This window comes from Phasianus colchicus, chromosome Z (assembly GCF_987193195.1).
Source record: "Phasianus colchicus chromosome Z, bPhaCol1.hap1.1, whole genome shotgun sequence".
Classification (NCBI taxonomy): Eukaryota; Metazoa; Chordata; class Aves; order Galliformes; family Phasianidae; genus Phasianus; species Phasianus colchicus.
In genome coordinates this window covers 67,992,253-68,017,982 of record NC_143476.1, presented here as the reverse complement: position 1 = coordinate 68,017,982, position 25,730 = coordinate 67,992,253, and the positions used below count along the sequence as shown (strand labels likewise).

Sequence of the window (25,730 nt, the reverse complement as noted above, 5' to 3'; positions counted from 1 at the left end):
CTAATGAATGGCTTCAGCTTTACTTTCGTAGGAAAAACGCTTACTCCTAAAATTCCCCTTCAAGCTGCTCCCTGTGACACAAGCCCTTCTGGCTAGGAGAAGTCACATCCTTTCAGGTTCTTACAGCAGCTCTGTTAAACACAGCCAAAAACTACACAAATTTAAGAGTGTTACATTTTTTCTAAAAGGTATTTTTAAATGCTGCTTTAACTACTCAAGGACTTATGTGGAACTCACTATCAACCGAACTGAAAAATGTTATGCCTTTTTCAATTTAAAGCTTTTTTTTCGTGTGTGTGTGATAAAAGAACCTTGTGGGTGACTTATTTTACATTAATGGCTCTGTGCTGTTATTTTCATGAAGTCACCTCCTGAAATACACTAGTCAAATTAAATTAGACAGTAAAGCCACACATAAAAAAAGTTCTGCCACAAATACCCCAAATACCCAATTTTTAATCACATTCCATCAATTCAGATTATTTTGTATGATGCCTTCCAAAGACACAAGACCAGCTAAGTAACGTGTGTTTATCTGTACTGCCTGTTGTATTTCAAGGAATAGAAAGTACTTGGAGATGTAGATAGAGATTCTAACTCTTGGCACTACTGTAGCTATAGTGCTACTAAACAGTCAGCTGGGATTGGGAAAGGCTTCATAGCTCTTATGTGTATCTATCAAACAAAAGACCACAATGACAAACACTGTCATTAATTTTCCACTTACCGGAGCCTGTAACAGGACTGCTAGACAAAAGCCAAAAGGGAAAAAACAACAAAAACTGCATTGCATACATCAGTTCCAAGTTTCATCTTGACTTCATGCCACCCATTAGCTACTCAGTAATACCAGCATTACTTTCAATCTATGGTAAGCAGTGGGCATAACTACAAACACTTTCCTCAGGGTAAATTACCCTCCCTTACTTCCCCTGGTTCTTTTATCACTCCTTCTCTTCAAGAACTTGGCATGAACACAGTTATTGCTTCCCGTTCCAGACTTTGCAACTTGGTCCCATACTCCTGAAAAAGTCTCTCTACTCCTAGCACATACAAATCTTTCTCCCTCCTCATTCATAAAGCCTCAGCCTTATAGCAAGGGCTTTAAACACTAACTCACGTGTTTAATTCGAAGTCTTTCCCTCCCACATTGCTATATATCCAATGAGAACAAAATGCCACAATGATAAAAGAAAACAGTTTTGAAAAAGTCTCAGAAATGCCAGCCTCCTAGTGTATTTTACCTTCTCATCCTCTTGTGCATACCAAAAAAAACATCAACAGTAACAGAAAACAAAGTGTATCAAGTAATGCCTTAGTTGGAATTAAGAAAATAGTTATCTGAAGACATGACATTAGTTCTCCACAGAAGCTTATATACATAGAGGAGAGACATGAACAGAACCTGGAGTCTATCAGATTAAGAGGTCTGAAAATACATTAAATATTTAGCATATGTATCACAGAAGCAACAATAAAACAACAGATAAAGCACTGTCAGACAAAACACTCAGTGGAACATCTGCAGTAATGACAACTTTTAAATAAAATGCAGGAGATGCACCATTTGAAGCACTGTACAAAATGTTAATAAAACATCAGTGTAGAAGTTATTGTCACTATGGAAAACGGTCTCCATGGAAAACTGACCTGGAGAAAGCAGTCAGCTTGTGGTGTCTTGTGTTTTAGCTAAAACACGTTATAGAAGTGGATAAAAATTTAGACTAATGAAATACTAGCTTAGAACTGTCTAGGCAAAGAGTGACAGATTTGTGACATATTTGTGGCATGCTGTCACCTCAAGAATCTGTTGCAAGACTGCGCTGTTTCCATTAGAGGACATGTTAAATTTCTCACACTGTCACAGCAAGAAAGAAGGGTACAAAATCAGAGGTCTGTGAAGGCAGTCTACAGTTATATACTGTTCTATTATTCTTCTTTTTTGTAGATGGGCATGAGGAGCAGTAGAATCATCTCTATGTGGAAGAAGTAATTTTTCAATTGCTACTGAAAAGGCATCTGAAGATAAAGAAGACTTGAGCACTAACTGCCAATTGGTAATGGCAAAATAGAAAGGTGGAGAGAAACCACAGAATATCATTACTGTGTAGGAAGCTTTGTTAGAAGTCTGGGATGCTTCTAAATGGAAAAAACAAAACACTAATGAAAACCTTCTAGAAGCAAGCACAGAAACACAACTGAATAAAAAAGACTGGACGGACACTGAAAGAACAAGTAACATAGAGAAAATATTTAATTTCAAATGCCTCTACCTGTATTCTTATTCAACATCTGTTTGCATGAAGTAGTCTGAAGGAGATAGGATATATTTGTGAACTGCACTATTCCTCTAGTCTGTATTCACTAAACACTGAGCAATTTGAGTAACAGAAACTCTGTAGCGTAGTGTAAGAACTTAAAAACACTCTGTCTTATTATTTCCATGTAGTAAAATTCAATGTGAGAAAAAGATTTAAAAAAAAAAAATCTAAAATATTCAGTTCTGTGAACACAGCTTTATCTTGCAAAGCAAAAACATTCACAAAATTGTTAACACTTTGTCCTTTCTTAATAGTGTAACAACTTGCTGAGAAGCAACATCAGGAATAGAAAGTGACAACGGTTTGCAAAACTTGGAAAAAGAAACTGCCATACCAAATGATAAGTTGATGCATGTAAATTGTGTAACAATTCTCGTGAAGAAAAACTGTTATCTATGCTATCACAGACATGCCAACAAAAGAAACAAAGCATGAGATAAAAAGTACTGTTACACAACTGCTTATCCTCCATACAGCTCCAAGGAATCCATACATGTAGCAGAAATGGAAGGGATCTCCCTTTCATATCTAAATTGTCCAAATCTAATATTCGTGGCATAAAAATATACAAGGTATGTAAAAATATACATATGCTGAAGTTGCAGTAGCAACATTTCATGAAAATCTGATGCTTCATTTATTATAGTCCCCCCAAAATTTCCTATTTTCTTCTGATTAAGATGTTTTGGATATTTCCTTAAGCTCTTCTAATTTTATTTTAGAAAGAAGAAAACAAAATGATGACATTTTGACATACCTCTACATATAAACATGGAGAATAGGGGATGGACTAACTTTGTGAACCCTGATACTGGACACAGGTTGTATCAGAAGAAAATAAATACTATCCTTAATTTCTGTGACAAGATCAAAATGTTAATAGGAGTTTTGTGAAGAGCACTGAATGCACAATAAACAGCTAACTGAGATGAATAACTTAGTTCATCCAATTCAGACCATAAAGGATCACTTTTCATCCTTTTTGCTAAGACCAAGTGCAGTGTAGTATGAACTGCACTGTGCTCACAAGACAAACACCTGTGTCCCTGCCTAGTGAGAACAATATAAATGTCACAGCCAACGCCTTCTGCATTCGCTTTCTACTTCAACTGAAGACGGAATTGAGCTTAATGTTGCTAGAAACCTCCTCTATTAAAACAGACTAATGAAATGGATACTCTTAACTAGCAGTTACAGAACTTAGGAAAACTCGTTCACTTTTTTGCAAAAATGTATATAAATGTAAAATATAAAATATACGAATGTATAATAGCAAGTTATACACTAAATCAAATTATAAGAGATCAAGTGCCTCCCCTTCTCTCTTTTTTTTTAATATATATTTTAATACTCACGAAAACTGTTTTGACAATCGAATACAAAAGAGCACAAAAGAATTGAACAATCTGAAGAATCTGAAAAAAGAATGCAGAACAAACAAGCCAAACAGAGTGATTCAAGAGTAATTCTAAAATTCAAACTCAAACTTTCAGTAGCCTTCTTTAGACTGGAAATTATTACTGCTGGAAATCACATCACTGGCCACCACAGAACAAAGTAATAAATAGAAACCTTCTCAGTAAGACCACAACTCACTCAAATCAACATTTTAAATCAACACCACTTTGTTTTTTCCCCAATTGCTAATTAAGATAGAACAGGTGGCCATGCAGCTACACTTCTTATTCCACTTCCTGTACAGAAATATCTTTACCTAGGCTGTGCATGTAACTGTTTGGAGGCAGCACCCACCACTAAAGAACTAAACCGCAGATAACCCGCCTGGGTACAGGAATTATTGCATCAACATAGCCAAGCCGTGTGAAAAATGTGTTACCAACAAACACTTTGCTTTGTTTCTTGAATTTATAAGACAAGAACAAGCATTTGCTAAACTAGAAAGACACAGTACAACAAGAATATTTTTAACATCTCTGGTATTTAAAAGGTTATACTACAAAGTCCATTAGTGCATTTGATTTCATTCTACCTGACTTCACTATTATTTGGGTGAGCTAAGAATTACACCCTAAACAGGAACATTTGCATCACATCTTTTCCACCAAGAAAAGTCTTTGCTGCACCTGTCTTTACTGAGTATTCATTTGGCAATGTAACATTCTGGCTGACAGGGTCAAATTTAACAAGCTCCTTAACTCTTATTTTCTTGTAAAGACACATTCCCTCGATAATGATTTAAATATCAGCTGTACTTGAAAGTCTTTGCTTCTCAGCAGAAGAAACCACAAACAAACAAAGACATGTGCAAGCAAGCACATCACGTTGTCCTTCTGAACAATCAGCTCAATTCTCTTCAGCCACTGGGGGTGATGCTTACTGGAGTTATGGTTACTGAGCGGAGCTCAGAAGAGGACTCATGTCAGTTTTAATCCTGCAGAGACTGGAAATAACGGAGCTGGCAGGAAGAGCTGTGCAACTGTGTTATCAGTATGTGAGCATACACAACATTAGTTATCTGTGTTTCCTACTAGCAATGTTCAAAACTACCGTTTCACTGTCCTGTCTCAACAGATAATAATATGTTATTTTTCTAGAAAAGCTGATTTCCTAGGAAAATATTTTTCATAACTCTAATCAGCCAAAGTACATGATAAACTAATAATGCTAAATATAAAACTGAGTCAGGATTCACAGAAGTTAAAATTCCAAGTGCTTATGCTGAAACAGCCAAATGGGACTATTTTTCAGGTAGCAGCTGTCCCAGCATTCTCTGAAAACTTATATCCTAACCAAATACTCAGAATTAGCTTTCAAGAAACCTAGAATCATGTCTTTTCTGAAATCATCAACTTGCAAATTACAGACAATCCAAGCCTTCAGTAAGGGAATTCACACTGTGAAACAAATAGGTAAGAGACTGCTTGTTACTATACCTGAAAGGAAGATGTCAAAATATGTATGTTACGCCATTCATTAAGCTACTTGGAGAATTCTTCCCTAACACAAACTAAACGAAACAAGTGGATTACCTACCCATGATAAATTTTCTGCAGGCAAAACACGGTATAATATTGCTGCAAATCCTGCTTTCAGCTCCTCTACAGCTCCGTTCAGAAAATCTCGTGATTTTAGAACTTCAAGGTTTATTCCAAAGACAAAGAACTATGGTATATTCTCTTGCCTCAATTTGTTTCACAAATTATTCTAAACTGAAAGACATTCAACTCGAGTTTCTAAGCAAGGTTTCTCTGAATTTCTAAACTACTGAAAAAATGCTTGATTAAATTAAGCCAAAAAGAAAATAATGAAGAAATTATTTATATTCAGGACCCTATGCTACTAGGCAATATGCTCATGTTTAAGTAAAGCTCCTTCAAGAATCCCTTAAGAAAAATAATCCTAAACTTAAGCTATGAGCATGAACATACTAGAAAATATTTATACACTAAAGATTAACATGTTTTTCTAACAACCAATGAACACAGTGCAGCTGAAAGTACAACACTGGAAATTAAGTATAAAAATAAGAAAAAATTGATATTAATAAAATTATTCATTTAGTGATGCTTATGATTAGTATCTTCAGAAATGCAGACTCCTTACAATTTTTAAGTCATGAGGAGTACAGACTGAATACAAGGGTTTGTGGTGAAATTATGCTTACAGTAATCATGCACAAAATAAATGCCCACTAAAGAAGGCTGCCCAGAGAGGTTGTGGATGCCCCCTCCCTGGAAGCACTCAAGGCCAGACTGGATGGGGCTTTGAGCATCCTGGTCTAAAGTGAGGTGTCCCTGCCTTTAGCAAGAGGATGGAACTAAATGATTTTAAAGGTCCCTTCCAACCCAAACCATTCTATGATTCTGTGATTCTATGAAGAAGACACAGGAAGAGGTAGAGATGAACGCATGGTCTACAGCAGTCTATCAGTTAGATCATCTTCACTTATCATGGCTTTGTACAACAGGTTGGCCTTGGAGCATATAAATCAATTCTTCATAAACTAAACAATAAGACTAATTGCAGAGCACACCTGACATATTCCATTTGCTAATGGATATTCTGCCATGGGACTAGACTAGAGCTAGTAAGAAGAAAAACCTCTTAAAATACGTACAGGATGAAAGTCCTCAGTGACAAATCTTTCCTTTGAATATCTACTCCCATTACACCACAGTAATGTAGATGTGACTTGGTCACATTAGAAGAAATAGGCAGCGAGTAATATACAAAAAGGGTGGTTAGAATATCAGAGAAGAGCTAATTTAATTCAGGTTATTCACACTCTCAACACATGATTAAAAAACAAAAACTAATGAAATAAAGGTAAAAAATAAGACATTCCAAGAGGATGTTGCAGACATATAAATGGAGAAGAAACCAAGAAGATAATTTCACTATGGTGATTAGGAGCCTGGAGCATCTCCCTTATGTGGAAAGGCTGAGAAACCAGAGACTGTTCAGCCTCGAGAAGACAAGACTGAGAGAGGATCTTATCGATATAATAAATATCTAAAAAGTGAGAAGCAAGTGGATGAGGCCACTCTTTTCAATGGTGCCCAGCAACAGGACAAGGGACACAAACTGGAACAGAAGAAGATCCATCCAAATATGAGAAAAACTCCTTTACTGTGATAGTGACGGAGCACTGGAACAGGCTGCCAAGACAGGTTGTGGAGTGTCCCTCTCCAGAAATATTCAAACCCTGCCTGGACACTTTCCTGCACAACCTGCTGTAGGGAAGCTGCTTTAGCACAGGGCTGGATAGGATGATCTCTTACAGAGGTCCCTTACAACCCTTACAGTTCGGCAGTTCTTGATCTGTAACAGCAACTGCAACCAAGAGGTCAATCCTAGAACGAAAGTGAAGGTGCATGGCTAAGTACATGTCACTGTTACTGCCAAAGGCTTTGCTCAGACATGTCTCTTCACTCCCTGCTTTCAGATCAGAATAGAGAAAGAAATTCATTCAGAATTTGATGGGGGAAAAAATCTGACGTTAAAAGCAGTGCCACTTAACTTCATAAATGTGCTGCAAAGAAGAACCAAAAATCATTCTTTCACATATTAGTACATACAAAAGTCAGCCACTCTGCTTACTTAAGAAATGCAGTACATTGCAACAGATACAAAGCAAAAACAGCATAGCTTCTTTCCAAGCAGACAAAGCAAAGGGCCTCATTTCTCAACAGCTTTTCCTAAGTCTGAAAGTTGTCAAAAACAGTACCCACAATAGCCCTGAAAGAAAGTATGCATCTCAGAGAGAAGCAGTAAAGTTTCTGTGACCACCCTTTATTTCCAGTTGTTTAGGACAGCGATGTGCTGCTTTACCACTCACTCAGTGCAGAGAGTTTACAATAACAGTGTAGATATCTTCATACAGAAGACTTTGAGATGGTATGCATGTCACTAAAAGTTTACCCATCTCATATATGGATAATACGCATACGTACATAGGTCTGTGATAAAGGCTCTTCAATAAAAATAAAATAATAATAATAAAATAAAAGTAATTTCTCAGCGCAAACCTTCAAGCAGCATCGCATGGGAAAATCACACCACGGTTTGTCACAGGGAGGCGGTCAGAGAAAAACAGATTTCAGAGCATCGTTCCTCCAATACAACCAGCAGCACGCACTGCAAAACTGAGCCTTCCCTCACCCAAACCTTTCTGACTTCTTCTTCCCCCCGAGAAATAAGCAAAAATACACGAGCCCGCGCAAACGGCACGTCCATTCCAACCCGCTGTACGCTGTACAGCAGTCAGCTGGCACGTCTTCCTTCTGCAAACCGTTCTACCCCCACAAGCCAGGTTACGCATCCCAGTCAGAGCTCGAAAAAAACACCGCGTACTATCTCGTGCCCTGAGCTACAACAGCAGGCGCGTAAAAACACGGGACCGGGCTACCTGACAGCTCGGGCAGCCGCTTTTCGATCGGCTCCTACCGGTCCAGGCAGCACTGCTGCCCCACGCCCGGGGAAGGGAGCGGAGTACCCCACCTTGTCAGAGGACAAAACCGGCGCAACGGGACTGACGAGACCAAGATGGCGGCCACGAGCCGGCGGGAGGGGAACCGCCGGCCTGGCGGACTACAACTCCCAGCATGCCGCGCGCAGCGGCGGCCTCGGACTCCGCCGCGGAGACTACAGCTCCCGGCGTGCAGCGCGCGGCTCCGCCAGCGGGGCCGGGCGGGGGGGGTGGAACGGGTAAATAGTGGCAGATAGCGCCCCCCGCCTCGCGTAAGATGGCGGCAGCGGCGGCAGCGCTGTGAGCGGAGTGCGCGGCAGGCGGACGTGCGCTCGCTCCTCCTCCCCTCGCCACCTCTATGTTGTGGCCGCTGCCGCGGGCCGGGGCCGCGGAGCTGCTCTGAGGGAACCGCGCGAGCCTCCGCCTCTCGAGGCCGCTCGGCAGCTGGCGGGCGCGGAGCGGTGCCGTGCCGCTCAGGTAGAGCCGCTGCCGGCCGTTCCCGTCTGTTCGGCAGGAGACGCTGAGGCTGCTGTGGGCAGGGGCCGCGCGGCTCTTCCCCGCTCGGCGGTGGCTGCGGCTCGAGTCTCCATGTCGGACAACCAGAGCTGGAACTCCTCCGGCTCCGAGGAGGACCCCGAGACCGAGCTCGGGCTGCCTGTTGAGCTCTGCGGGGTGCTCAGCAAGGTAAGAACGCTTCGCTCCGCCGCACCCGGCGGCCTCGCGCTTCCCTTCTACGCGGCGGTTCCCGGCTGCCCCCCCGCCCCCACCCCCCTCCGCCGACAGATCCCGGCTGTCAGCTCCTCGCCGCCCCGCTCCGGGGCTCGCTGGTCTCCGGGAGAGGCGCTGGCCGGAACAGCTGCCACCTGATCGCGAAGGCTGCCAGGGAGCCGCGCCGGCCTCCCGCGCCCCCTCCCTCCGGCGGGGGCACCGGCACGTCCCCGACGGCGCTGCGCCGGGAGGGGCCCGCTCACCTCCCCCCACCTTCGCGCGGGCCCCGGCAGCTCAGCCCGGAGAGGTGCTGTGAGGGAGCCCTGCCTCGGGCGGAGCCGCCGGCGCGGCCTCGAGCCCCGTTCGGGCCGGGTGGGCACGCAGCGCGGAGCCCCTTTCCTCCCGCTGCGAGAGTCGGGTCTCCGGCGGCGCGGGGCGCATCCTCGTGCGGCGGGGCTCCCCGCTGCCCTGCGCGGGGCCCGCGCTCGTCGCTCCCTCGGAGCGGGCACAGGAGCGGCGCGGTCTTCGGTGCGACTATCAAAACAGTGCCATAAGCCAGCCCTGCAGCAGGAGATACGGGACGAGAGGAAGGAAAAGGGCACTACGGCTCGTTTCCCTTCTTAAATAGAAGTGCTGCTATTTATTATCATGTCTTTTAAAATCGCTGGAAATGAGATGACTTGCAAGTATGCGTTGGGTGACGCTGGGAGATTTTACTTTGGGGGCAATTTTAAAGCTGTGTGTTGAATCATTAAGTTTGGGAGCAAAAAGGTTTTATTTCTACCGAAAGTACCTTCAGAATGATGTCAAATTAAAAAAAAATAATAAGTTCTTTCCAGTCCTGTGTGGCAAGGCTGGGCATCAGCATGCATGGAGCACACAGGTCATGGGATACTGAGTTCATAACTGGCCCTGACTGCTAGGAAAACAGTCACAATGAGGCAGACCTCTGCTTGTTTGTGGGAGAGTCATAAATGCTTTGCAGTCTGAAAGCGTTCCTAAATCCAGAGATGGGAGAAGGCTCTCATGTGTGAGATCCTGTCATCTGTTGGGGATGGGAGAGGATGAGAGAGTCATGAGATGTGACAGCACTTAAAACACGAGGTCTTGGTTTAGTAGCATAGGTTTTTCTTAACAATGTGTTCTTTTGATTGGATAATTCCTACCTTAGAAACTTGAAGATTTGTTAGGATATTGTTGGTTCTTATGTTGGCAAATATAGGAGTAATGGGTGAAGTCATGGTCTCTGCTGAAATGTATAAAGTTCCGATGTGCAAGACTCATATTTTCTTTTAAATTATACCAAATGTAGCTGATGTTGCCCCTTCTGTGAGAACTCAGGGAATGTAATCTCAGTAGTCAAAGTATGGTAAAACCTGTTGCGGTGAATATACTTGAGGGATAACATTGCCTTTTGCTAGTTCATGCCTCAGTAATACTTGAGACAAATTAATTAAAATAGGAGAGTACCATTACAAACTGATTACTGAGCGTCTCTGTTTTTAAAACTTAGTCTGTTATTAAATAGCAAATCAGTGAAAGTATGCTGCAGTTTTCTGTATGCGTAGTAATTTTTCAACTCAGTAAAGAGAGAAGCTTTTAAACAAACAGGATAGTTTTGAAAGAGAAGCTTATTAGAAGTACGTTTCACTGCTCTCTGAGTGTTTCCAAACTCTAGGCATTTTCAATTACAATTTTCCTTACAATTTTAAGGTGGATACGAAGAACTCTACCATGGAAATGTCTTGATACATGTGTGCTTTAACCAGTGGTCTTCTGTTTGCAGAAACCTTACTTTAAGAAGTCTCTTAATTCCTGTCACATTTTGGTTGCAACAGCCAGTGTTGATTGCAGCAGCAAATGCAAGATTGGCTGCTATATTTACCTCACTTAATTGTGTCAAAGGAAGAAAGATGCTTTCTTCCCTGTCCCTTGCTCTTTTGGCCAAGATACCTTTGGGCATTGCACTTCATATTTTTATAGGAACAGCGAATATAATAGAGACAAAGGGAGGAAGGCAGGGCAAATATACCTTCGTAACAGTTGGTGTTGTTGGTTCAAGTACTAAACACAGCTGAAGCACTCATATTGAATGTAGCTATTCAGTTTATTAGGAGGTTACAAAAAGGTTTATTTTTGGTGAGTAAATGTAGGTCTCACCTGTGCTTGAAAATAGCTGGTAATTTCTCAGGTAATAGAACTTGTTGTCCTATTTAGTGCTTAGATTTCTTCTTGCCATTAGAAGAGCTAACAGCTAGGAGACACGTGCTAACTGATACGTGTAGTATAACTTGGATATTATCCCACTAGTCCACTTTCTTCTCCCTTCCTGTTTCAATGTGGCAAAATGATGAATAGTGTTTAGGAAGTCTTTGTTGTGATCAAAGAAATGCTTTCCTGATAAAATCATTGTCAATGTTTTTGTTTTCCTGTTTCCAATATTTAAATTGTGTTTTTTTGCCCTGCGTTCAAAGTCCTAGCACCAGCATGTTACCAGAATAGTTGTGATGCTCTGTTGGTGCTGTATGCTTCTGCAGGGTGTAGTTTTGTTGTGTTGGGAAGTTGTAGCAAATATAAGATATTAATAATCAGGACGTTATTAGTCACTTTTAACTGTACCTTTATATGATGAATCCAGGACTTGTTCCTGGAATATCAGTTGCACTGTATACGTGAATGTTGAGTCCATAGAAAGGTCTTAGTAACAGGATGATTCGGTGTCTCCTGACAAGTAATTATCATCTTAATGATGAAGTAGTTATGGAATTAAAACCTAAAGCAGTATCTGTGGGTAGTAGTAAATTGATGAAGAACTGGTGACTTTAGTTGCTATAATGGTTATATGCTCTACTGGTAGGATAATGGCATGTATGTTTTCATATGAAAAGTTAGAAAATTCAGTAAAATAACTTTGGTATAAGTCACTTTGTATATAAATAAAGTGCTTTATGTTCTGCTTAAGTTTGGCAGTTCATCTTATTCAGATTTAAAATAACTTGTCTAAATTCAAGGTAGAATGTTTGTGTTCCCCTCTTGTGTCCCCCAGTTTGTTATCACTGTGTTGGTACCTTTGTTTAAGTGGCCTTGGGATCAATTTTGCATCAAAGACATGCTACCTTCCTGTTCCTGGGAAGCAACTGGTTTTTAGTATCATGTTTAAGTGATTTGCAAAAGCTGGTTTTTTGAGTCCTGATCAGAAGTGCAATGTTCTCAATTTTAAAGAACTTAAAAAAAAAGAAAGAAAAGAAAAAACCAAAACTTTTCTTCTGATACTTGAAAAGCTTGGAAATATCAACAAAATTATTTTTTCAGTATTTTTGTATTTTTTTCTATTAGCAGATTTTTGATTTTTTTTTCTTTTTTTGTAGTGGACCAACTACATTCATGGATGGCAGGATCGATGGGTGGTTCTGAAAACCAACACACTCAGTTATTACAAGTCTGAAGATGAAACAGAGTACGGCTGCAGAGGCTCTATTTGTTTGAGTAAAGCTGTGATTACAGTAAGTGCTATTGCTATCTTATGTTTTGGGTGTTATGTTGTTGTAGGCTGATAGTTAGTGAAAGCAAATATGGATGCAGCAAATTATTCTATTACATCGCTTAATATTAAGTTAGTGATATCCTGCAACACTGTGGAGTAGGGCAAGGAGTTCTTAATAAGAAAATAAGCTGTTTTCATTTGAGATTGCAGTAAGCAGCTTTCTGTTGTGCTTAAGATTTCTGTGCATAGGGGTACAGTTTCTCTGTGGAAGAGTTATTGTTTTCCCAGGGGTCAAACTGAGACATGAAAACAACTTCCCAAAGGAATTTACATCCCTTGCAGTACTTACACTTTGCACTGGAAGAAAAAAAAGGTGGAATTTCTTTGACTACTAACTTTCTGAACCTGAATCTGTATATTTCAAAAAGGAAAGCATTCTGCTGCTTGCTTCTTTCTCTAAATGTGTGTTTCTGCCTAATGCTTAAAGACTCAGTATTGTGCTGATAAGAGTACAGAAGCTATGTACAGATGCAATCCCATAGTGATGAAATGGCCCTACAGGACAAAGAAAAATCTGTTTTCACTGATTTAAAAATTTAATGAATTAATTTTGACTAATCCTTACTGAAGTCATGCTGTAGCTTTTCTATTACTTTTAAGTAGTTCATTTATGTGATGGAAAACAGAATATATACGGAAAGGTTTGTGTTGAGAAGGACCTTAAAGATGTAATTTCAACCCCTTGCCATGAGCAGGGACACCATTCACTAGATCATATTGCCCAGGGCTCCTTCCAGCCTGGTCTTGAACTTCTCTAGGTACATCTTCAACTTCTTTGTGTGAACTATTCCAGTGCCTCACCACCCTCTGAGTTAAGATTTTTTTCCCCTAACATTTAATTTAAATCTCTCTTCTTTTAGTTTAAAAGCACTACTCCTTGTCCTGATAGTTGACTGTCTGACTGAGAGGTCTTCCTTGAAGGCCCCTTTTAGGTACTGGAAGGCTACAGTGAGGTTTCCCCAGATTCTTTAAATAAACAGCCCCAACTTTCTCAGCCTTTCTTCATAGAAGAGATGCTTCAGCCCACTGATCATTTTCATGACCTTCCTTTGGATTTTTTAGCTCATCTTCTCTGCAGCACATAAGTATACAAGAGCAGTAGTATTCAATGTGTTTGTTTTAATTCCACTGAACGTGCTATTTCAAGATCATAGAATCATAGAATCACAAGGTAAGATCATCTAGTCCAACCGTCTTCTCATTACCATTGCTGCCACAAACCAAACCATATCTCGTAGCTCCTCATCCAGGTGCCTCTTGAACACTGCCAGGGATGGCGACTCCACCACCTCCCTGGGCAGCCATTCCTGTGCCTGACCACTCTGAGAGAAGATGATTTTCCTCATGTCTAACCTAAATCTCCGCTGGTACAAATTGCAGCCATTTCCTCGGGTCCTGTTTGTTGCCTGGGAGAAGAGGCCAAACCCCTCTTCACCACAACCTTCCTTCAGGAAGTTGTAGACTGCAAAGATGAGTTGAGGAAGACAAAGAAGTACTCATTTTAATGTATTCATGGTCATCTGTAGTAGTTTCAGCCTTTGATCAAAAGTTCCAGAAAGGTCTCATTAACTAGCAAGAGGCTTACTGTGTTTACTGGACAGAGACAGGAAGGTGGCGACACGGAAGTAGACTGAGAGGTCTGGAAGTAATGTTGGAACATATACATCCAACCTGCTAGTTTTGTGGTTTTTTTGTTTGAATTAAAAATAAAAGGTATACAAGTAACAAAACTCTTCTAATATTCAGCCCAAAATAGTTCCTCTCCAATTAGTGCAGACTAGTCAAATCAGAAGGTTGGAATCCATACTTTAGAGCATATTATAGCACTTCAAATTCCAGTTGTGGTGGTGTGAGATATTACAGCACTATTGCTACTGGATAAGTTGCTGATACTCTATTTTGTGAAGGGAATGTGGGGAGCATTTTGTCTTCTGAGAAAGAAATGTTAATACTGAAATCTTGTAACAGGTAGGTAATTTTTCTATTCTCTTAGGGTTACCTTAGGGATACCTTAGGGTTGAATAGTTGATTTTTTTTTTTCGGGTTCTTAAGCTTCAGTAGTATATTGAGAAAATACGTTGAGGGAAGAAGAAAAGTGGGTACAGTTCTACAAGTTAACTTGATATTTTAGTTCAGTTTTCATTAAGAATTGTGCATTGTGAGGAGTATTTTGTGCTTTAATTGCTTGATTTAGTTTTAAGTGGCATCTCTGAAGCCTGGTAAACTTCTGATAATTATTTCTAGCCACAGTTAGTGATTGCTGCTTCAGTATTAGAGGATCAGGAATGCTATCAGATCATTTCTTGCATCTTCAGTATATGGAAATTTGTTTAAAGCTGTTATGAAAACACTTGTTTTTCAGAACCTATTCATCTGGGTCGGGATTTAAGAGTGAATCCTTCTAGTTTGATAGTTGTTGTAAAAACTAGCTTTTTTGTTAACATTTTTAATAGTAGAAAAACAATTGCAGTCAAATCATGGAATAGCTTGGACTAGAGGGAACCCTGAGGATCACCTAGTATCCAACCTGTTGCTGTTGGCAGGGTTGCCACTCACTAGATCAGACTTCCCAATGGCCATCCAACCTGGCCTTGAACAGTTCTGGGGTGAGGCATCCACAGCCTCTCTGAGTAACCTTTTTTAGTACTTCACTACTCTACAAGTAAAGATTTCTGCCTAACATCTAACCTAAACCCCCTTTCTTTTAGTTTATGACCATTCCCCCCACCTTGTCACTATCCACCCTTGCAAAAAGTCAGTCTCCCTCCTGATAAGTAGTAGAAGTAATGAAAGACTTCACTGGAGCTTTCTCTTCTCCAAGTCCCACTCTCTCTACTTTTCTTCATAGGAAAGGTGCTCCAGCCTTCTGATCATCTTTGTGACCCTTTCCAACAGCTCCGAATGTTTGGAATATTCTTCCTGTTAATCTTTCACATTCATATCTTACTATAGTGATAAGCTAGTTAGCATGTATTTGCTGCGCAGGAGAAGGTCAATACCTTATAAAATCTTCAGGTAATGGGAAAACTACTTTTGCTGTCAGTGGAACTTACTCTACTGTATGCCAAAGATTAGTGTGTTAGAGAAGTTGAGTTTCTTAGTGACTTAATGCTCAGCTGCAAATGTTCAATAGTTGGACTCTTCGTGTATTCTTTTCCTACACTGTCCTGCAATGCTGTACATTTATTTTTTTCTCAGTGTTGCTGATTCAGAGTAGGGCATTATAACTGTCTCCCTCTTAACCTGGTATGTTACAATCAGGTTTTCTTCAGTACAAAACAATACATGAGGATTAATTGTATGGTGTTGATGCCTGTAATGCTTATGCTTATGAAATGATTGTATTCTTATGAAGCTTCTTTTGAGTATTTAGATCAGTTGTGCACATAATTGTTTTCAGCTGTGGGCACAATGATTTTTGAGTTCTCTTTGCTGCTTGAAGTATAGAATGTCCACATTTTATTGATGTATAAGCATAAACTTAGCTTCTGTCACTGAGTAGTAGTAGTGCTGTATTTTCAGAGATTAATATCAGACTGATGATTAGTCATAGGATTAATTATGAGACATAAAATTAGTATTCAGAAAACCACAGTCCCTTCTAGTCTTTTTAAATCATTTATATCACATTGGGCAGAGATTGCTAGCAAATTCTACAGGGATATTTTATAAGATGTCTTGTTAAATTAGCTTGTTAAAGTAACTTCTTCAGATATTTAAGTCTAGAATTATGTGTCATATTTCTAGAATTGGTATGTCAAGACAATAGTATTTTCTATTGAACTAATGACAGAGTTTGATTGGTCTACTCAGAATATTAGCCATTGAAACTATGAGTTGATTTCTCTGCAATAGGAGACCAAAGGAGATTATTTAATGTATCCTTCCTGGATCACAACAGGTAGAGAGCTGTGAAGAATTTATGTACCATAAGTTATGAAGGCAAACAGTGGAAGTCAACAGCTGATGCTGATTTGCTTAAGACAACTAAGGAAAACCACTTTAAAAATGTTTGACTGGCTTATAACAGAGCAAAGGTTTGAACTCATGAGTTCTGCTTAATGGTCAAGGCATGAGAAATCCTGGGTATTTATTTAAAAAAGAAAAGTTGACATGTGAAGACTTGAACTTCATTCTATTACTCCATCCTGAACATCCTGAATAACTGTTGGAGTTGATTATCAGATGGTGCTTATTAAAGACATCCCTCATAAAACCATATTTCTTAATATCTGATGGCGACTTCTATGGAGCAAGGTTAGAAGTGGGTGTTGATGGCATGCCTGTAGATGTGGGTCTTTGAGCTTAGGTTTGTAGTTGTAGAGAGCCAGAGTCTGTCACTCTAAACATATAAATGATTAATAGAGTTGGAAATCCAACTTTCAGTAGGCCTTTCACGTTACGCTATCTTCAGCTTGATTTCCCATGTTTGTGCTGTCAGTGCCTTTGTGTAGAGGGTCTTGTTTATTCAGTGACTGCTGAATAAGTAACATGATATTCATAGAATAATTTAATCTGGAAGGGAATTTTCTGGAGATATACTGTACCTACCCATCTCCCTTCACCCAGGAAGGCCAGCACTAATACTTAATCCTGGTGATAATTTATATTGATACATTTTCAAACCTGACTACAAATTCTTAACATCAAAGTGTTTCTCTGAATTCTATGTTTTTCAACAAAGGGCATGTCTGTTTGGAACAGCTCTTGGTTATATACGGAGGATTTTGAAAAGCACTTAGAGAAATGTCATGCTTGACAGTTTCAAAGAATGCTGAAGCTCGATAACCTACAGTATTTTTCCTTACAAAGAGCACACAAGACTAACTGAAAAAGGCTAATACAAGAAGAACTCAAAAATCTTGTTCCATCTCATGTTTGAGCTCTTTAGACAGATGTCATACTTGCCATTTTTAATCCATTGGTTGGTCTTTGTTGTACTTTCTGTGTTGTAGAAAAACATCTAAATATCTAATTTAGTAGCTTAAATAAGATGTAGTGGCACAATTATTTGCTTTGCTTTTTGTTCTTTTGGGATTATGTATACTTGTGTTAAATTTGTAATGGAAATATACTATTGGTTATTATCTTAAATTTTAAGACTGTTTTGTTACACTGTAAAAAGACTTTTAGTTCTTTTCAGATGGTTCAACTAGGATTGACTAATGAATGCATTTCACAAAACGGGTGTTTTTTGTGAACTGCTTTGTAGTGACTAGAAGGAATTATTGCCTTAAAGATAAGCAATGATATTAATATACAGATTGCAAGTCGTTCTTGTTACTGAAAGTTTAGATTTCTTGAGTGTCTGTTTCTAGATATCTGGAGCTAGAAACAGGCAAGGTGGAAAGCAGAAGTCTACCTGAGAGTCAGCCTGTTCATCTTAGACAATTCAACTTACAAGTTATCTTAGCTATTTTTCCTGAACAAAAACAAATTGTTATTGCAATGAACTTAGTAAATACTGATGTTATATATTAGGGGTAGAATAAACACAGTTTAGCCCCAGTTTACAAAAGAAAAAGCTTTAACACTATACATGAAAGAGATAACTTGACAGCTTCCTATTTTAAGCCTTTCGTTTCATTGTTTGTTCTGAAGAAACAGCAGAATAGTTCTTTCTAGTAACCAGTTGCTAATAATTAAAAAATCCTCACTTTTTTAAGATATCATTAGTTCAGCTATCATCCTTATACTAGTATTTATGTATAGTATAATGCTGGCCACTATTAATAAGGTTGAACACTTCTGAAGGGAAGTAGCATTTGACAGTTTTAAAAATAGATTGACAAGTTTACAGAGGATGCTTCATGCATTTGTCAACTGAAACAGATACAGAAGCTTCCTGTGAGAGTTCTTTCAATAGATCTTAAACTCTACAAGCACATAAGATTTGAAATAGATGTGTATGTTTTTACTGTCAAAAAATAATATTGCTTAAAGCACTTCTTACGTGAAGAATCATGTATTAAGACATGCTTTTCAAAACTTACTGTGGCATTAACAGTGCAGTGATGTTTCTTTTATTATTGAAATTTGTTATTTTATTATTTTCATGATTATACATAACATGAAATGCTTTGGAAGGTGTTGGAATGGTAAGATACAGAAGTGTACACACTTGGAGGAATGACGCAAGTAAATTTTAGATTAGTGTTTAGTAGCTACTGCTCTGAACTTTGCCAACAGAACTGTATATGATAAGAATAATGTAGTTAGCAATTTTATCTACTGATAGGTTTGATTCAGTCAGCTGCTGGTGAAGTTGAATACAAACTGATAGCATTTCATTGGTGAAAGTTTTTTTAAAAAAACCTAATCTGTAAATCATTGCCCTTGACAGAAATACCATAGCAGTGAATTCATAATAATTGCTAATTGTGTGGAAATATATTAATTTATTTTCAGTTGTCTCAGGCTGGAAAACAGTCTGTTTCAGTATGATGTGATGAGCATTAATTAATTTTATGTAATTTGATAAAGTGCTTCCTCGGCTTTAATTGTTATTGAAAAGATGACCTGGGTAAACTAAGACACAGAATACAAACCATAAATAAGGATTTACTTAGGGCATGAGGCAGTTAGTGTTTTTAGGCTTTGACTTGTTTAAAAAAAAACAATAATGAAGTTGTTACTTCCAAGTTAGTGGAAAATATCACATTATTGAGATTGAAATATTGGAGATTCTTGATAGCCCATTGAGGAAACCCTACAGATACAAGTGCAGTCAGGAATGCTTGCTTGTATGTCGAAGTCCTGAAATGGTTGCATTTTGGAGAGGAAAATGCCAGAGCGATGAAGAGAGAGTTGATGCCTAGGAAATGATACTGGGCCATCGTTTCTGCAGCAGGCAGGTATTCTTTGAAACATAAGATTCTACTGGACAATTATTTTTTGCTTTTAAAACCTCCATGTATTTGTATATGTATTTTGACAGTCTTTAAATATGAACCAGCAATGGTTAAGATGATGTTCAGAGTGAAAATGCCAGAATGTTGCCTTTTGATTATCAAAGTGTTAATATTCTTGGCAAGCAAAGGGCAAGTATTTGCTGGGAGGGAAGTAAACAAATTGATTTCTTCCATAGTGTGGATTGAAGAAATTAAATGAGATGTAGAAAAACAAGCATCCAATTCAGCATAAGTGAAACCACTTATATTGATGGAGAATTTCATAATGATTAGGATCTAGAAAAATAAATGAAATATATGTTAAACACATATTGAGATTACCTAATATTGCTGAAGAATTCTGTTTTAGGACTCAAATGTAATAATGTTCACACACTTGAAATTGTGACTGTAATCCAAGAGTACTTGTGTCCACTTTATTGTCAATTAGCGTATTGTTCCTCTCCTTGACTTTTTCCACAATTGGGTGTCTAATTTGGGATCATTATTTCTGCCTATGAGTGGTGCCAGCATTTTTTCATGGTGTTAAACGCTTCTTACAGACTCTGGGACAAGACTTCAACAATTCTAGTGTTTGCATTTGGTATTAATGCTATGCTTTTATGTCTGAATTTTTTTTCAGTCTTGTTTTCATCCATACTCTTGCTCAATTTGATTGTTTTTTGTCTTCCATGAGATTTATTTATTGTTAATTTATTGTTAACGGATTCCATTGGTTTGTGCTTCTCCTCTCTGAGGTTGCTCAACTGCCCTGCTCTGCAACCTATTGTTGATTATCTGATCTGTCTTATGAGAGCCATTAATGACATTTTTAACATCTCTGCTGGGTATACTTGTAATACCAGACTTTACTTCCTGAAATGTGTTCCTGGAATGTCAAGTAAAATGCTGAGAATACTCATTTATATCTACTGATTTGCTGCTACACTAGGCCACCTCCTTTTTTGCTATCTCCTAGAGTTACTAACTCATCAGCTTTTTGCTTGTTTGTACACAAAATAATTATTTGGATTACTTTGTTAGTGTTCCTTCTGCATCTCCAAGTTCATCTTTTAGATTGCTTTTTAGACAAACTTCAGAAGCTGCTTTTGCTGTTATACTAGTTTTAATCAATGTGGTTTGGATGTAATCTTCTGGCACTCTTCAGCCACTCCCTAGTCTGTTTGATGTTTTTCTACTATCGTTCCCCAGCTAAGAAAAGTGGTTGAATAGGATTTACTGCCCCATGTCTCTGGCAGTTATGAACCCAGACTGTTTTGCAAATTGTCTAACATAAATACTCAAAAAGCTTTCTTTTAAGTTGTGGAAGGTGAAAAGCTGTTTGAAAACTCTGTATATATACATATGAATGTAAATACAATTGTGTATGTGTATCAAGGAATTAAGTGAAATGGGAGAGTTCAGTCTAAGCTCTAATAAATCAGGTCAATTTTAAATTTCAGAACTCAAGCTTTTAGACCGACATTAGCAACATTTTTTGTGCTTACAGTAGTTCTTGCACGTTATCACTGTGCAGTAGTTCTTGCACAATAACCGTTATAATGAATCAAAGCAGTCAATTTTCAATTCTTATGTTTGAAATCACTGTAAGTATGCAGTATCATGAAGCAGTGATGTATCACTTGTCTGACATCGTTGCTCATGATGATTCTAGCTGATGAGGTCAAGGCAATTTCATTGGAGAGCTCCTTAAGAAGGGAAAGGAGGGAGCAGGAGAGACGTGCACTGGATTGAAGTTGGCATCTTCTGCCACCTCGCAGTTTGTGATTTCTTAAATGGTTGACCTTCTAGGTGGTTTTTACTCCTTGATTCTAGTTTCTGCTCTGGGGATTAGACGTGTTACTTTGCCCCCCTATAGCAGGGGCCTTGCCTTGTTAATTGGTTGTGTTGATGGGTTTTCTCCTTGGTCTAGCCACTTCTACATAGAACAAAAGCAGTCTTTGTAGCTCTGGAGGTTACACTTTTTCACTAACCAGTGATTGACAGTTAATAAATTGTGATTCTGGGGCATCTGCTTTCATATTTGTTCAAATTTGAAAAGCTTTTGTTATCTAGAGTTGAATCTGCATAATACTAACAAGAAACACCTGGTGTACCAAGCTGTAGTTCAGAGTATGCTTTATGAAAAGCTGATAATGAGTCTAACAGATCAGGACCAGGGCCTTGCATAGCTAGCAGAAGACTTGTCACCTGTTGCTTGAAATGGTAATACTGCATTTATGGAAAAGCATATACAGTTGTATTTTTATAAGTTTCTTACTGGGCTCTGATTGGGTGCACTCTGAAGTGCTGAGGGAGCTGATGGATGTTATTGCTAGGCCATTGTCTGTTTTTTCAAAGGTCAGAGAGAACAGGACGGTTATCTGAGAACTGGAAGAAAGGCAGTGGCCTTACACTCTTCAAAAAGGTCAAGAATGATGGCCTAGAAAATTACAGATCAGTTAGCCTTTTCCATATCTGGATCACTGATGGGGCTGCTCATCCTGGATGTCATCTTTAGAGATGTGTGTGGACAAAAAGATGACAGGAAGAGTCCAAATGGATTCATCAAGGGGATGACCAATATGATAGCTTCTATGATGTCATGACTGGCTGGGAGGGTGAAGGGACAGCAGTGGATGTTGTCTGTCTTGACTTCAGGAAGACTTTTGACACTGTCTCCTGTAACATGCTCCTAAGTAAGCTCAGCAAGTGTGGGTTAGATGAGTGGACAGTGAGATGCATTGAGACACGACTGTCCAGCAGAGTGCAGAGGACTGTGATCAGCTACCCAGAGTCAAGCTGCTGGCGTGTTAGTTAGCCACCTGGTCCATTCTCTGTTCCGAATTGTTTAACTTAGTGTATGAATGGACAAAGTGCCTCCTTACCAAGGCTGCTGATAATATGAATCTGGGAAGTATGGATGATATACCAGAAGGCTTTGCTACCATTCAGTGAGACCTGGACAGACCAAGGAACCTAATGAAGTTCAACTATAACAATTGCAGATCATGCACCTATAGAGGAACAACCGCATGCATTAGTACAGGTTGAGGATTGACATGCTGGAAACAGCTTTTGGGATAACAACCTGATAGCTTGTTCTGGTGGAAAGTTAACCATGAATCAGCAGTTTGCCCAAATGGCCAGGAGGACCAATTGTGTCCTAGGGTGTATTAGGAAGTGTGTTTCCAGAAGTTCAAGGAGAGTCTTCCCTTTGATTGTCCCCTTCAAATCAGCACTGATGAGGCCACACCTGGAATACTGTGCCCAGTTCTTGCCTCCCCAGTAAAATAAGCTGGAACTACTGAGGAGGGTCCAATTGAGGGCTGCAAAGATGACTGGGGACAGGGCATCTCTTACAAGGAGCTGGGCCTGTTCAGCCTGGAAATCTCATCTATGTATACAGATGTAAGAGGGGGTGTCGAGAAGATGAGGCCAGACTTGTCCTGTTGCTGGGCACCACTGGAAAAGAGGCTATAGGTGTAAACTGAAATATGAGATTCTCTGTCTGAATGTGATTGAAACTTCAGTCTGAGGTGGCAGAGCAGTGGAGCAGGTTGCCCAGAAAGGTTGTGGAGTCTCCTTTAGAGATATTTAGAACACCAGGGGAGTCTTGTGCAACCTACAAGGTGGCCCAGCTTGAGCAGAGTTGATGGAGCAGAGATGGGTTGGATGACATCCAGAGGTCCCTTCCAACTTCAATTATTTTGTGTGTAATTAGAAATAATCTTAGTCTCTTTAGCTGCTTTCTTGGGTATGGCAAGCTGCTTAGGTGCAGTTTCCCTGCTTTCATCAGATAGGGACTCTCCATTCCCATCTCCAGGAGGCTAGTATGCTGTACTCTATGCCAACTCAACTGTACTGCTACAAAGCATGGCTTTTGTATTAAGGCCAAGTATCCTGTTCAGGTTTTGTCTCTTGTGAAATCCATTTAAAACTTTGTTCCAACCAGTTCCTGCCCAGCTTCTGGAACTTCCGTGGTGTGCTGAGGTACATATTGTGGGATTTAACAAAAAGATAGTTTATCAGTACAAAAGCAGCAGCGGATGTGTAATTCCTGCTCCTGTATTTGCTTGTTCTGTAAAGTGAAACACAAGATTTTCTTGATTCTCTGATTCTAGAATGAAGCAGCCTTGTTTCCTGTCTGATTAATAATTCCTTAGTGTCTTGCTGTGTATAAGATTCCTTACAAGGTTATCTTAGCGATTTAAAATAAATTCTGAGTTAAGGTTCTTTCAGGTGATAGGGTTCTGATATTTTCCAATCGTTGATGCATGATAATGATGGATATTGCAAGCATTTTGGACCTAATAGGTAACTGAGAAGCATCACATGCAGTTTTCTGCAGGGCACTCCATTCTGTAGTCTAATTCCCATTAGAAGTCATTGTTTTATCAGTAAGCAGTTGGAACTAGCATGGATCAGAGGTACATTTACATATTAAACCACTACAGCTTGACTTAATACTACGTGGTAAATGGACATTATTAAAAGGAAAATAACTGAAAAAAAATACTAAAAAGATGCGCACTTTAGAACCTAGATCAATTTTTATTTGATCACTCTTGCATTGGAACCTATCTGCTGAATGTGAAGAAAACTAGATTGACCGGGTTTGTTCCTGTGAACTGTAGGCTTCAAATTTAAAGTGCGGTTTAACTGCCAGGGTAACAGTGTATACTTGTCCTAGAGTTAAAAACATGGTTCTCATATGAGAGGATTCTTTCAGTGGATTTAACCAAGCTGTCATTACAGATGCATACTGTACTAACAGACTAATAATAAATTCTGCTCAGTGTGCTTCTACTATTGTAAATGCAGCAGGCCTCTACTTTAGTTTGAAAAGAAAAAATTCTAAATGTGTTCAGTAAATCTTTGAAAGGCAGCTGTCTCTTTGGAAGGCAGCTGTCCAAACCTGAGGTCTTAAATATTTGGATAGTGGCAAAGAACGTAAAAACAGATAGTAGGCTCATATTTTTCTCTTTTTGAAGCAGTATCCTTGCTAAGACTTTTCTGCATGTATAAATGTGCCACTGAGAGATTTTTACATCCACCACATCAGTGATGAGTCATTTAGGTGGCAAAACATAGGACAGCTAATGGTTTCTTCAGTACAACATTTAAAAAAAAGTGTTCAGTGCTTGCAATAATGTATATTTGCAAAATTTGAGACTTCATTTAATTTAGTATAAATTATGACTGTAGTGTTTACTCTCACAAAGTTGAATGCTTTCAAAAATAACTTGTAGAGACAACAGGACTCTGTTTACAATGCTATCATGCCTCTGTAGCAGTGTTAGGTAATGGTAGGGGGGATGAAGAACATCCTGTGGGAAGCTTGTCTGGGATCAGTAATTCCTTGTTGGAGCAGTGATATGGACTGACTGCAGCTGTGATGCCCTGCGCTGCTCAAGGGGAGGAGGTACAAAAGATTGGGTAGGGGAGCTCTTAATTTGCTTTTAAACTCTGCTCTAGTATGTTAATAAGCGGCAATAAATTACACTTATCTCCCTATGCTGCGTCTAACTGATCTGTCTTATTCTCTGAGTCTTCTCTCATTGTATTTTCTCCCTTTGTTCTTTTGAGGAGGAGGAATCAGACAGTGTGGTAGAATTTAACCATTCACTGCTGAGAAACAGGGACACATTCAACTCACTGCAATTTTGTGTTACCTAAAACCCAACTAAACTAGTGCTCTTGTTAGACTAGTTAATTCAAGATAAGAAATCTCCATAGAATGCCAAATAAGGCATCAAAAGAACATTAGATAGGCAGAACGTGATTCATTCTTGACAGATGTGTGATTTACTATCATAAAATAATTTACTGTATGATCAAAGATATGATAATGACTTTATGATAAAATAAAAATATTGACTGCTTTTTTTCATGCTTTTCTGGCAACTGCAATCAGATGCATTATTTTCCTCCTTTACCTTTTTTAAAAAAAAAATAATGCATCTGATTGCAGATTACAGCAGAACCCTCTAGAACCTGTCTTAGAATTTACTGAATTGCAAAGTTACTAATAAAAATAAAATGAAATCACTGTTTATTGATCAGCTTTGAGTTCGGAAAAAGATAAGATCACACATGGTTCAAGAGATTTGCTCTTGATGACAATATTTTGTTTTTATTAGTAACTTTGCAAACTGGAAAAATAACTTTTTCTGTATCATCTGTTAGATTCTCATCTCTGCTGAGCTGTGGACAAACTTCCTTGCTTTCTCTTGTTTTCTGAAAATGCTTTGATTGCCTTCTCTAGTTGTATCTAGCACAGATCATGAGGTATTTATTATTCACCACTTCTTGGGTCTGTCGCCCTCCTCTAATGT

General features: G+C 39.2%; 2 protein-coding genes across 9 annotated transcripts in view; one reads left to right on the top strand and one right to left on the bottom strand.

Annotated features, from left to right (window-relative positions):
• POLK (DNA polymerase kappa) overlaps window positions 1-8,374 on the bottom strand; it is a 33,452-nt gene extending 25,078 nt beyond the window's left edge. For 3 of the 7 annotated variants that reach the window (XM_031609305.2, XM_031609304.2, XM_031609309.2), the window contains exon 1: window positions 7,811-8,183. In XM_031609305.2, the coding sequence (XP_031465165.1) occupies window positions 7,811-7,823 (13 nt within the window). In that variant the 5' untranslated portion in view covers window positions 7,824-8,183. The other 4 variants (XM_031609306.2, XM_090132214.1, XM_031609308.2 and 1 more) reach the window with 4 other exon arrangements.
• Window positions 8,375-8,511: 137 nt separating this feature from the next.
• The window catches only part of CERT1 (ceramide transporter 1), a 75,086-nt gene continuing 57,867 nt past the window's right edge, over window positions 8,512-25,730 (top strand). For both annotated transcript variants that reach the window (XM_031609311.2, XM_031609310.2), the window contains exons 1-2: window positions 8,512-8,934; window positions 12,327-12,461. In XM_031609311.2, the coding sequence (XP_031465171.1) occupies window positions 8,839-8,934; window positions 12,327-12,461 (231 nt within the window). In that variant the 5' untranslated portion in view covers window positions 8,512-8,838. The remainder of the gene's footprint in view (window positions 8,935-12,326; window positions 12,462-25,730) is intronic.